Source organism: Sarcophilus harrisii, chromosome 4 (genome assembly GCF_902635505.1).
Source record: "Sarcophilus harrisii chromosome 4, mSarHar1.11, whole genome shotgun sequence".
Classification (NCBI taxonomy): Eukaryota; Metazoa; Chordata; class Mammalia; order Dasyuromorphia; family Dasyuridae; genus Sarcophilus; species Sarcophilus harrisii.
The window spans coordinates 140,157,973-140,172,324 of record NC_045429.1 but is presented as its reverse complement, the minus strand read 5'-3'; the positions used below and the strand labels follow the sequence as shown (position 1 = coordinate 140,172,324).

Sequence of the window (14,352 nt, the reverse complement as noted above, 5' to 3'; positions counted from 1 at the left end):
AATTTAAGAAGCAAGGGAAGTTACACAGTCTTAGCCCCAGCAAAGTGGGAGCCACTGCATCAGCACTGGCAATAGCTATTTCCATAGCGCTTAGCCTACAGATGGTAAGAAGGTCAAGCAATTGGTAAAAAAGAAATTACAGGAGTCTCTTTGCTAGCACTGAACAGGGTTCTTTTGCTTTTTCCATATTTGGTTCCAGGTTGCAGTCCTAGATGGCAGTGCCAGGACAAGGAGGAGCACTAGCATAGCAGAGGTTGCAATTATAGATGAACAAGGACTCTTCTAAAAAGCTCCAGGGCAGAGAATGCTTGGGGTCACTCACAGACCAGACTACTCAGGAGAGGAATACATTACTTCTCCTTGGTTCATTTCACTTTTAAAGAATTGAAAACTTACAGATCCCTAGAAATATCTCTAAAAACAGATAAACAACAGCTGAAAACAAAAACTCTGCTTGGGACAATGTATCTCCTACCCTGGAAGCAGAGTCCTTTTTAAATAAAGACTTAAAATAACACATTGGGAAAATGAGCAAACTACAGAAAGTGATTTTGAAAGAATCATCAAGAAACATCAAAACACATGCTCCGAAAATAACAAAGTCAAAATTCCTACTTCCAAAGCCTCCAAGAAAAATGTGAATTGGTCTCAGGCTATGGAAGGGCTCAGAAAATGTTTTGTTGGAAGAGAAATGAGAATGATGCAAGAAAGTCATATAAAGCAAGTCAACAGCTTGGTAAAGGAAAAACAGAAAAATACTGAAGAAAATAAAACCTCAAAAATAGACAAGGCCAAATGGTAAAGGAAATACAAAAATTCAATGAGTAGAAAAATGCTTTAGAAAGCAGAATTGACCAAATGGAAAGAGAGGCACAAAAATTCAATTAAGAAAAAAAAAACTCTTTAGGCCAAATGGGTAAAGAAATCCATTGAAGAAAACAATGTCTTTATAAGTAAAATTGGACAAATAGAAAAGGAAGTACAAAAGCTCCCTGAAGAAAATAATTCCTTAAAAATTAGAATTGAAAAAAACCAGAAGTCAATGGCTGTGAGAAATCAAGAAATAATAAAGCAAACCCAAAATAATGAAAAAAAAAAAAAGAAAACAATGTGAAATATTTCACTGGAAAAACAACTGACCAGATCCAATAGAGATAATTTTAAAATTATTGGATTAATTGAAAGCCATGATCAAGAAAAGAGCCTAGAAATCATCTTTCAAGAAATTATCAAGGAAAATTGCCCCAATAATCTAGAACAAGAGGATAACATAGAAATGGAAAGAATGCACTGATCACTTCCTGAAAGAGATCACAAAATGAAAACTCCCAGTATCAATGAAAAAATATACTGTCCCAGAAAGATTCAAGAAACCCAGGTGATATCACTATACATTATTATTAACTTAATAATGATAGTGATACATGGGCTAAGATGGCAGGAAAATAGAATGATAAATGTTGGAGGGGATGTGGGAAAACTGGGACACATACATTTTTGTTGAAATTGTAAACTAGTCAACCATTCTGGAGAGGAATTTGGAACAAAAATGTTCGTGTCAGCCCTTTTTGTAGTGGCAAAGAATTGAAAACTGGGTGATTGTCCATTAGTTGGGAATGGCTGAATAAGTTATAGTATATAAATGTTATAGAATATTATTGTTCTATAAGAAACAATCAGCAGGATGATTTCAGAAAAACCTGGAGAGACTTACACGAACTAATGCTGAATGAAGTGAGTAGATTGAAGAGAAGATTGTACACAGAAACAACTAGATTATATGATGATCAACTCTGATGGACCTGGCTCTTTCCAACAATGCAGTGATTCAGGCTAATTTCAATACACTTGTGATAGTGAGAGCCATCTGCATCCAGAGAAAGAACCATGGATACTGAATGTGGATCACAACATAGTATTTTCACTTTTTTGTTGCTGTTTGCTTGCTTTTATTTCTTTCTCATTTTTTCCTTTTTGATCTAATTTTTCTTGTGCAGCATCATAAATGTGGAAACATGTATAGAAAAATTGCACATCTGCTTTTCTTATTAGCACAACTCACAGAAGCCCAGAAATTCATATAGCTGGAAGGGACTCCCTTCCTTCCAGGTCAGCCTCACTGCAAATGCCAACTCTTCCAATTTCCTCAGCTTAAAGTAGTTTATTCTTTCTCAAGTATGCCAAGATAGACTGATAAAGCATTTTTAAGCACTTGTTTATTTATGTCAGACATCATATCAAGAATATTTATTGGGATCTCTCTTTCTTCCCTATCATGCTCTACCATGATTCATTTATTTATACTGTATAACCCCAGTTAAACTGCAAATTCTCAGGAAGTAAGAATTATATTTCTTTGGAAATAAAAGATGCTGAACAGACATTTAGCAAATATTTATAGAGTTGGTTGAATTAATATAGTTTTGTTATTTCATTGTTTCAGTCACATCCAATTCCTTATGAATCATTTGGTATTATTGACAAAGATATTGGAATAGTTTGCCATTTCCTTCTCTTCCTCATTTTACAGATGAAAAACCTGAGGTAAACAGGATTAAGTGATTTGCCTAGAGCTAGGAAGTATCTGAGATTGGATTTTAACTCATGAAGATGAGTCTTCTTTATTCCAAACTCAGTACACTATCCATTAGGCCACCTAGCTGTCCAATAAGTGTCTGAGATTTGAATTCAGGAAAATGGGTCTTCCTAACACCAGGCCCAGCACTCTATCCACTGCTTGATGTAATTTCCCCTAATATAGCATAAAGTTAAAGAAATTGAAGAAGAGAAAGAAAAAAAAAAAGCAAAAGCCAGAGTTATTCCAAAGTTTAGGAGTGTACTTCAACACATATATAATTTATACATGATAGTAATTTCATGATAATATTTTGCTCAAGGAAGATATTAATGGTTTTAAAACTAGCTAATTTTCCTAATATTCAGCCATTATGGATTCCAGTTAAGAAGGGGAAGTTGGCCAAAGCTGACTGTTCTCTGAATTCTTTGGTTGATTAAAAAAAAAATGTCATCTACCTTTGCAACAGTGCTGAGATCATTAAACTGTATTCTTAGTTCCTCCTGAGCAGCCTCATTAAGTGAATCATCTTCAGTTTTCTCATAGAGCTCTATGGATTTTTCAGTTACATTATGAAGGGCAGCAACATGATCATCTGCCTCTGAAACAATAGACTGAAAGTGATCCAGAAGGGAAAATTTCTCCTTTAGTCCCTTCTGGGGCTGTAATGGGTGTTCCACTTTGTGATCCACAGATTCCATCCATTGTTCCAATTGGATCTTCTTCTCCATAAAATCATTCCACAAGATAATCACAGACTCCAAAGAGCTAAAACAAACAAACAAAAAAATTGATAGTTGATTTTCTTGTTAGTTTAAAATAAAAAAAAACAAACAATAATTTTTTTAAAGCACTAACTATATGCCAAGCACTGTGCTAATTACTAGAAACACAAAGAAAGTCAAGGACTATAACCCTATTATTATTATTGCCAAATAATGAAGAGCAAAATGAACAGAACCAAGAGAACATTATATGCAGTAAGCAATATTGTTTTAAGAATTAATTTGAGTTAATAAGTCATTTTGACTATTACAATTAGTCATTAATTACAAAGGGCACATAAGGATCCGATCTGCATCCAGAGAAAAAACTGATAAATAGAAGGGTGTAGAGAATGATTTTATGTACACATGCACACGCACATATATTTGTGTGTGTTGGCAGCCATCTCTAAGAACATGGAAAGAGCAAGAAAAAAAAGAAAAAATGATATTTACATGATAAATTTATTATATATTTAAAAGAATAGCTGTGAAGACCGTGTATTTTTAAATCAGCAGGAGTCAGGAATTCAGGTTAGGGGAAAATCGTCAGTCTTTATTCTCAGTGAAGAAGGATCGGAGGTGGAAGAGAATTGGTGATACCAATATGTGCAGCTGAGTCAAGAAGCTAACTAGATCACCAGCCACACGACCAGCAGCTAGGAGAAAAGGCCCAGGCCCAATCTCTCCCAGCTTCTCTTCCTATTCCTCTCTCTGCCTCCACCCACAAAAATCGTCATTTCCTGTACAACACATCAGGACTTGCACAGAGAGTGGGCAGGGACCATTCTTTATCCAATCATGTATATTAATAGAGTATAGTCCAATTACTATTTAGCCTCATGTACTTGGGACCTCAGTGCATCAACTCAAACTTCAGCCCATTACAAATAGCAAGTTGTATCTGGTAGATTTGCAATTTCATATAAAGAAATGTTTAAATTATATTATGTTATGGAAATGTTTGTATTATCCCATAAGTGAAAAATAAAATAAATCATTTTTTAAAAAGATTAAATTCTGCATAAGTCAGATGAAGCATATTGCTTCTCTGCAGAATTATCTAATATTTCACACATGGCAATGATTTTTTTAAATTTAATTTTAAGTAATTTAAAAATTTAAGTAATTCAAAAAAATTACTGAAATTCTACCAAGTTTTACCCTGAACACCTGGTAAATTAAATCCCAGATAATCATCCTTAGTTGATAGGTAGATCCAAAACATGAAGCTATTTACTTGCCTTAAGTAGAGAATAGAAATACCACCCAAATGGTCTCTATTTTGTTGGGAATCTAGAGATTTAACTGTTTGGTAACTTTTCTGAAAATACTGTTAGCTTTAGATCCAAAATTGGATGTTAAAGCACTGGACTGATATTTTTATATTGGGTATTTGTGCTTAATTGAATGTAGTGTCTCAGACTTACAAATAACTCTTATATACTCTTAGAAATTGCTCTTTTTATCCATGTTAGTAGCTCCAGTTAATGCCAGCTTGGCTCTGTGATTCCTTTTTGATAGACAATTTGTGCTGTAATATTATGCAATGTGCAAAGAAAAAGAGACACACTGCAAAGTCATTCAGCTGCTCACAATCTTCCAAAAACATGTTCATTTCAACTCATAATCATACTCAATTAATTCTATCTTACTGAACTTCAACAAATGCAAGAAAAAACAAAAGTACCTCTGAGCATGGATAGAAGTGACCATGACATTATTCCATACTTCTTTAAGTGTCTGTAGCTGAGTCTGAATCACCTTCTGGCCTTCTTTGTTGCTACTTTTCAAGGCCTGTTCTCCTTTCCCAATGGCCATATTCAACTTCACTTCACCTTCACCTTTCATCAAAAGTATCTCCTATAAAAAGAGAATGAATATTTAAAAGAACTTGCAATAATTTTCAAGCACATTATTCACGTATTTACATTTAAGTTCTTCATTGTCTAAATATTCATAATTCTTAAGCAGAAAAAAAGGATACTATACTATGTATCAAGTCACAGAACAACTTACTATTCAAGATTTTAAAAGAGCAATGCAGACTAAAACTTCTCACGATGAAATGATCTACTAAGTGGATATGTATGACTAAAGCTATTAAGATAAACTATTAAATATTTATTTGATAATTGTTTTCAAAAATAAGAATGTGAGTATAGAATGAAATCACTGGCAGAAGGGAGAAGTAAGTTCTAATGCACTTTGAAAATTTGGTTTTAAAAAGTGCCCAAGAACCTAAAATACACTCCATTTTAATGGGAGAAAACAACTAACTATATCTTCTCTCCTTGCATTCCCTTGAATGCTAGTTCCTTCCCTTTGAAATAGTTCCTACCTATCTATCTAACATATTTTATCTGTACATCAGTTTGCATATTGTATCCTCCATTATAAATGTGAGTTCTTTAAAGGAAAAGACATTTTTTGGGAGGTCTTTCTTTGTAACCACAGTATTTAGCATAGTTCTTGGCATAGAGTAAATATTTAATAAATGTTTGTTGGCTTGTTGACTCTTCAGAATAAATACAAAGATAGTTGGCTAACTGGCTAAGTGTGAGTGCATTTGTATGTGTGCAGTGTTTTTATTTGTGAGGAATCATATACCTGGATTTGTAACAGTCGTTTCTCTAAGGTGGCTTTACTGCCAATAGTGCTCTCTGCAGAAGCCAATTTGTCTTGAACATCTTTCACCCAGGACCACATGCTTTGAAGGGCTTCTTCCAGGGCCTGGTGTTCCTGCAGAGCTACTTGGCAAGTTCTTAATTTATCCTTTGTAATTTTGAGCAAGTTCTGATAACCAGTGAGGAGTTGTGCAGCCAGACGTACTTCTTTTCCAGCCCCATGTCCTTCTTCATTTAAAATCTGCCCTCTCTGAGAAAGCTTATCAAGAGACTCTCTAAAAATATGGGGGAGGGGGAAAGAAATTTATATTCAGGAATACATACAGGCAATTATGTTGTTGAAGCAATGAGGAAGTTAGTCAGACTATGAGGAAGAAAAAAAGAAAAGAAGAATTCATTAAGTGCTTTTTATGTGCCAGGGACTGGGTAAAATTTTTTATAAATATGTCATTTGTTTTTTACAACTCTACACGGTTGGTGCTATGAATAGCCCTGCTTTACAGAGGAGGAAACTGAGGCAAACAAAGCTTTAAAGTACTTTTCAAGGGTCATACTAGTTAGTCAAATGTCTGAGGTCACATTTGAACTTTTTGATTCCAAGCCCAGCCACTCTACCTACTCCAACACCTTTTTTTCATTTACAGTACTGGACACTGTGCTGTAACAAGAATCATTTATTAAGAGGTAAACCAGGCATCATGCTAAGATTTGGGGATTCCAAAAAAAAGGGGCAAAAGCATATTTCCCACCCTTGAGAAATTCAAATTCTAGTGGGGGGAAATGTAAATAAAAGAAAGGAAGGAGGAAAAGGAGAGGAAGGAAAAGAAGAAAGAGAAGAAGGAGGAGGAGTAGAAGGGGAAAAAAGAAGAGAAAGAGGAGATGTTCTTTTACAAAGGTGGAAACTGAAGCTTTCAGAACGTTGTAACTTATAGCCCCATAGTTAATAAGTATCAAAGTAAAATTTGAACTCAGATAAGATTTATTCACTAAACCATACTGACTCTCCAAGCATAAATAGAAATAATAAAAATACAGGGTTAAGTAAAAATTAACAATAAAGGACAAAAGCACCAGAAGGGCCATAGGGAAATATATAATTAATTCTCAGATTGTGGCATGTAGAAGTATCCTGGTGTTTAGAGAAAAGGGAGACCACTGTGGGCCTAAATGGTCAGGGAAAGGTATAAAAAATAGGCAACAAGGGAGAATTGTGGGAAGTAGGTCTGATAATTCTAAGCACTCTAGATTTACCCCACAAACAAAACAAAATTTCACCTTAGGGTGAGCATAGACTGGTGAAAAATAATTAAGATTTGGGGCAAAACAGGGGTTCTCTTAAAACAATCCAAGAAGCCTCAAAGAAAGACTTCAGAATGGAAGATGAACTGGTATGAAATATAAATAGCTCCCCTAAAACAGCAAACAAGAAGCTGGGAGGCTAGCTGGGTTCAGAGGCAACCTCATTCCCAACTACAGGAACTTTCACCTCCAGGACAACATGGGGAGTCAGTGTTATGAATCCTGGAAAATTGGGGGAATATCTGTTGATAAGAAACACCAGACTCAGCTGTGCTTCTGAGACATGGTCCTGATAAGAAAATATTATGCCACAGTTCTCTTTTATTGTCCTGACTCAGTTTTCCTAATTATCCTGACTCAGTTTCCCTAATTGTACTACCTCAGATTATAATTGTTCTACTCAATCCTGCAAAACCACACCACTTTCTTAATCAGAATATTTAATAAGGATAAATGATCTTATATTTTAGAATATCAGAATGCCTCTCTCCATCCCAAGCTATCAGAATATCAGATACCGTTTTATCAAGATGCCTCTCCCCATCTCTGGGGTGCCTCCCCTTATTATATCATCCCCATCTCCGGTAGTTTATGCCACCCTGTCAGAGTCCAGCTCCCCTTCTCAGTACCTTGACTTCGCCCTGTCTCATGTGTATGCATGTCATTGAGAATTCACATTGTTTGCTGGATTCTAGGAGAAGATAGTCTCATTCAGCCCTGGGACCAAACCATGGATCCATTTGGTCCCAGTAAATCTCTCCCTTTTAAATAAATTATTGAATACTCTCTAATCTCTATCTTGCCTCAGTTTCTCCAGCATTACAAAAAACCCAGCATATACAGTGAGTGCAGAAGCAGTGGGCTAATGAAGCTGCTGACTTCAGGCACATAGAGGGAGGTGGAGTTCTTCCTTTTTAGTTCCAGGCCAGAGGGGAGAACTGAAATGAAGTCACAGGCATGCCCCCTTTCCCACACACACACCCCAGGAGGTCAGCGATTACATTATTAAGTTCTTATTTTTTTTAAAAAAAATGAGCAGGCAAAGGAGAAAAAACCCAACCATAGAAAATTATTATGGGAATAGAAAACTTTGGGGTTCATTTTCAAAGGAAAATACTGATGCTAAAAAAAAAAAAGCTTCCCCTTTCCCAAAAAGTAATATTAAATAGATATCTGACTAAAAAGTATTTATAAAAGAACTTTAAAAAGGCTTTTAAAGTCAAGTGAGAGAGACTGAAGAAAAACTAAAACATATCAAGAAAAACAAGAAGAAACAAAAAAAAAAGTCATCTAACTAGAAAAAGAAATTCAGAATCTGAAAGGGAAAAAACAAATGACTCTTTGAAAATTACAATTGGGCAAGGGGAAGGCAATGACATTATCAGAGACCGATAAATAATCAAATAAAATAGAAAGAATGAAAAAAAAATAGGAAAGAATATGAAACATATTAAAAGAAAAGCATAGATCTGGAGAATAGATCAAGAAGAGAAAACATCAGAATGATTCAACCACCCTAAATCTATAACCAAAAAAAATTCTGGACATAATAATATAAGAAATAAATAAACTGTCCTGCAGTGATAGAAAAAGAAAAGAAAGTAGAAACTGAAAAATCCATCCATCACTACCTCAAAAAATTCTACCTAGGAAAATATATAGAAATATCACTGCTAAATTTTAAAAACTCCTACATCAAAGAGAAAAAGCAACAACAACAACAAAACAATTTAAATATGCTGCAGCTACAATAAGAATTGCACAAGATTTATCAGCAGCTACAAGAAATGAACTTAGGTTCTGTAATACCATAGATCAATAATTAAAAGAACCTGAGTTGTGGTCAAAAATATCATAACCATCAAAATTAAGTAGAATATTGAATGTGAAAAAAATGGACATTCAAACAATTGTTAGATTTTCAGGATTTTGTCTCAAACAAACAAACAATAGAAAATTTAACCTGTAAAAGCCAATATTAAAGACTAATTTCAAGGGACTTAATAAGGACAAATTATTTATATTTTATAAGAGGAAATGTAAACCATGTCTAAAATTGACTTCAGTATTCAGGTAGGCTATGGATAGAAAATGCCATCTGCATCCAGAAAAAGAACTAAGTAGATTTAATGTATATCAGCATATGCTATATTTACTTCTTCTTTCTGTTTTTTTATCTCTTCCTGTGTTGTTTCCCTTTTGCTCTGATTTTTCTTTCCCAACATGATTCATAGTACATATAAATGTACATTAAAAATAAATAAATTTACTAGAGAAATTAAAAAAAAATAATTGTGTAATCCAAAAGAAATATTAGGGCAGAGATGAATATAATCTGACTCTAAAAAAGAAAAACCAGATAAAAAAAAGAAAAGATTGTAATTATGCTTTAGGAATGAGCTTTGAGAGCAAGAAGTAACACAGGAATTAGACAGAGGCTAGAAGTTCTTAAAACCTATTTGCTTCTGGAATGGGTTAAAAAGGGAACAATACACACAGAGTGCGTTTATGTATATGCATATATAAGTATATGTGTATATATGTTTGTGTGTGTATATGTATGCAAGTATATACATACATATATACACATGCATACCTATATACATATACACATATATAAAGAGATAGATAGATAGATAGATAGAAATACACACATATCTTCTCTCTCCCAAAAAACAATATAGCACCTCCAAGAGCAATAAAGAAATAAGTGGGGAGGGAAGGGGATAAGGTGGAGTAAAGAAAAGTGTTTACATTAATGGGAGTGGGATGCAGTATGTAGATTAGTAGGAATGGGATAAAGAGGGAAGGAAAAGCTGGGGTGATGAGAAGATAAGGGAGAGATCCATGGGTCATGGAAGTTAAGTATTGCTAGGCAAGTAAAGGAGGGGAACAAAATTAGAAGAGTTAGTAGGGACAGAAAATAAAAGACATACATAAACACAATATACAAACACAACAGGAGTAGAATTTTATTAGAGGAAAAAAGATGGGGTAGTAATTATTGATCTCAGACAAACTTAAACTTAAAGATCCAATCAAGAGATAAATCTATATAAGTATGGCTGGCATTTTTCATTCTGAGTCCCTTAGACTCATCTTGGACCATTATATTATTTAGAATAGTTATGTCATTCACAGCTGTTCAGCTTACAATGTTGCTATTACTTTGGTACACAATACTTTTCACTTTGCATCAGCTCATGAAAGTCTCTCCAGGTTTTTATTAGCTTATCATTTCTTATAGCACAACAGTATTTGATCATATTCATAAACACAATTTATTCAGATATATACCAATTTGGGGCATTATCACAATTTCGAATTTTTTGCTCCCAGAAAAGACCTGGCACAATATTTTTGTACATATAGGTCCTTTTCCTTTTCTGTTTTTTTATCTCTTTTAAAATACAAATCCAGTAGGGGTATTGCTAGTTCAAAGGGTATGCATGGTTTTGTAGCCCTTTGGGCATAGATCCAAATTTTTCTACAGATACTTGAATCAATTCACCATTCTACCAACAGGGCTTCAATGTCTCATTTTTCCCACATCACCTCCAACTTTTGTCATTTTCTTTTCTGTCCTACTAGGCAATCTAACAGGTATGTGGTGGTACTTCAGAATAGTTTTATTTTGCATTTCTCAAATTAATAGTGAGAACTTTTTTTTTTTTTTTGGTAGGGCTAGTGATAGTTGTAGATAGCAATGGTTATTTCTTCTTGTTGTGCCACAGTTCCCTTTTAATGTCCTGACACAGTTTCCCTAATTGTTCTATTCAGTTACTCTGCCTCAGGTTATACCCATTCTCTCTTAATGTTTGATAGGATAAAGGTCTTATGTTTTAGACCTTAGGCTATAATCATTCCCTCTTAATGTTTGATGGGATAAAAGGTCTTTATCCATTTTAGACATCACTAGAATATCAGGAACCTCTCTAGTACCTCCCTCCATTTTGTCATCTTAGGGGCCTGCCTCCATTATGTCATTCTCATTCTAGGTTCCTCCCCCCATTAGGTCATCCCCATCCAGGTACATCCCCCATTATGTCATCATTCTTGTTATCTTATAAAAGTCTGTATCCAACATTCATGGCTGGATTCTTTGAGAAGGTAGTCTCATTCAGCCCTGGGACCAAATCATGGATCCATTTGGTTCCAGTAAATCTCTCCCATTTAATAAATGATTAAATACTCTCTAATATCTATCTTGCTCAGTTTCTCTGGCATTACATTCTGAAAACTTCATATGGTTTGATGATTTTTTTTTTAATTCGAAAATGGCTCTTACTTTGATGATTTGGCTCAATTTTTTATATGTTTGAAAAATGAAGCCTTTATCAGAGAAATTTGCTTCAGATTTCCCCCCATAATTACAGACAGGGAAACCAACACCCTGACAGGTTACATGTTCAAGGTCAAGGAGAATGTTATAGACAGGAGAAGAACCTAGATCTCCTATTTAACATAATCTTTCAATATTACTGCAGTTTCACGAAGGATATATTGTAAAGTTTAGCTGCACATTACACATTTAGAATCAGATACATAAGGGGAAATGTTCACAGTAAATGGTACAGATTTTTCCATTATACCTTGCCGCTAGCAGTTCTCCCAGAAACATTTCAATTTTATGAACTTCATTTTTCTTCTCAGGAATATGCTGTTTATATTCTCCAAGATTTTCTGTGCTCAATCTTTCCTCCATTTCATGAATCCACAGACTGAGTTTTTTGTGCTGATCTTCAAAACTATAAAATCAAAAAATAAGCATTTTAGAAAAATAAATTATTAGATTTCTACTATAATATTCTGTAATATTTATTATTATATTCTGCAATGAGTTCTTATAATGGTTTTAGTTATACAGAACAGGAAATTAAGAGCTTTTATAACTCCAAGTTAGGGAATCATAAAATTCTAGAGCTGAAAAAGATCTCAAAAAAACTATCTAGTTTAATATATACCTGTAAAGGAATCCCTATTGTAAAAGTTAACAAGTATGATTACTACTGGAGGAACTCCAATGAAAAGAAACCCCTTAACTCCCCGAGCAGTTGTCTATTTATATTTTTGGAGAATTCTATGAAAACTAGAGAAAAGAGAATTAAGAATAACCCTGTCCAAATCGTAGGACCATAGTATCTAGACCAGCCATCTAATTAAACTTCCTTATTTTAGATAGGAAGAGACTGGGGAAGAAGTGAAGCAACTTAAGCATTACTGCAAAGCAAATAAATAATGTAGGAGAGCTAGGATTTGAACCCAAGTCCTCTGATTCTTAATTCACTATTCTTTCCAATATCAAATATTGTCTCTCATTAATTAATTATTTGGTTTAAAATGTATTAAAAATTAAAAGAAAAAGAAATTTTTAAGGAGAAATGGTCAGCAAATCTAATCTATAATAAATAAAGCAAGCTCAGAAGATTGTTCATCAAGTTAAAAACTTGAAAGCAGAAAAAATAGCTTATTCCCAATAACATTGAACTCGTTAATCACCGTGTAATCTACTAGAATCCCAGAATTGGCAAAGACAAGCATCACTGAATGTAAACAAGGAGAAGGTTGAAGAGGCAGAAGAAGCTGCTGGAATCTCAATGTGGCTGCAGTAAAGTCAGTACCACACAAGTTCTCAAGAATCCAAGTAGCAAGGGAGCCAATTCCCACACTCTGTCACCTTCAATATTCTAAATTATTGGAACTTTGGTTCTCTCCTGTATTTTCTGTTTCAACTAAAGGGTAAAGAGGGACTTAATATCCAGTTTAATGAAACCTAGCAGAAATATAATGAATTTGACACATGACATTTGTCATCAGAACAGTGGATGTAGATATTTATATTTTTGACCATTGACCAAATTGTTTATTTAAAACAACCAAAGAAAAAACAACCCTGCAATTAAATTATATATTTTTTAATTTATGAATTATTTAGTTATAATTATTTACTTATTATAAAACATTTATACTAATCCAATGTTAACTACACACATACACAAAAACACACACACACTCACACAAGCACACACATAGAGTCTTTATGTATCTATACCACTCATACTTGCCAATAAAATTAACTTCTTGCAATGAGTCAAATAATTATTTCAGATTCACAAGACCAGTTGTTATCCTAGAATCAGAGAAGTCATAAGTTCAATTCTAATTTAAGCCATGGTAAACATGGATAGAATATAAGTTCTTGGAGGATAGGAACTGTTTCTTTTCTTTTCTTTGTTCTTTTTTCTTTTTAAAGCACAAGAACTGGCTTACTATAACAAATAAAAGAATGTTTACTGGTTGAAAGAAGCAAATATTTCTCTTATTTAAAAATCATAATTTTGAGTCTTACTTGTTCATTCCCAATGGTACCCTTCCTTAAGTCAAATGAAAACCACATCATTCAGAATCACTTACCTCCCCAGTTCTGTAGCACAGTCCTGAAGAGCCTGTTTATTTTTAAGGCAATCTCTCAGGAATGCTTGAAATTCTTCATTAGCCTTTGTAATCTGCTCCTGAATACTACTCACAATTTGTTTAGATAAGTAAGCATATAAATTCTGTCCTTCCTGAGTCACTACATCAAGTTTGTTCTGGCCATCATTGATTGAGTCCAAAATGCCCTGTTGAAAGAAAACAACAACAACAAAACAATGTACAAGATCATTCTTGGTTTCATCCAGGATTCCCAAGAAGTATGGCTCACAAATTTTTTCCCCTCTGGAACTCCTACAGCATACTTTTTTTCACTAACACAAAGTCTAGGATCTAGCATTAGCCTACACATGGCTTTGTGTTGCTTTTAATTTCATTTAAGTATTATGGTATCTTCCCAACTACATTGTAAATTCTAAAACGAATCTACATATTTTGCTTCTTATACATACATTCCCCACCCTGTCCTATAGTACTTTGCTTGGTAGCAACTATATCCTCAAAAACTCTGTGATCTCATCAGCTTTGGAGTTCCATTTGATAATGTAAATTGCAATCGATTCATGCATGGCCATCTGGTGGTACTCTTGACCATATCCTCCCAAAAGACTGTCAAATGTGTTTTCCCAATATTTTGGAGGAACTTTCTTACTTT

General features: G+C 34.1%; 1 protein-coding gene across 21 annotated transcripts in view; it reads right to left on the bottom strand.

Annotated features, from left to right (window-relative positions):
- SYNE1 (spectrin repeat containing nuclear envelope protein 1) overlaps positions 1 to 14,352 on the bottom strand; it is a 567,155-nt gene that overhangs the window by 260,257 nt on the left and 292,546 nt on the right. For all 21 annotated transcript variants that reach the window (XM_031937596.1, XM_031937595.1, XM_031937611.1 and 18 more), the window contains 5 exons: positions 13,680 to 13,885; positions 11,858 to 12,013; positions 5,950 to 6,241; positions 5,030 to 5,202; positions 3,034 to 3,343 (listed from right to left, as the gene is read on the bottom strand). In XM_031937596.1, the coding sequence (XP_031793456.1) occupies positions 3,034 to 3,343; positions 5,030 to 5,202; positions 5,950 to 6,241; positions 11,858 to 12,013; positions 13,680 to 13,885 (1,137 nt within the window). The remainder of the gene's footprint in view (positions 1 to 3,033; positions 3,344 to 5,029; positions 5,203 to 5,949; positions 6,242 to 11,857; positions 12,014 to 13,679; positions 13,886 to 14,352) is intronic.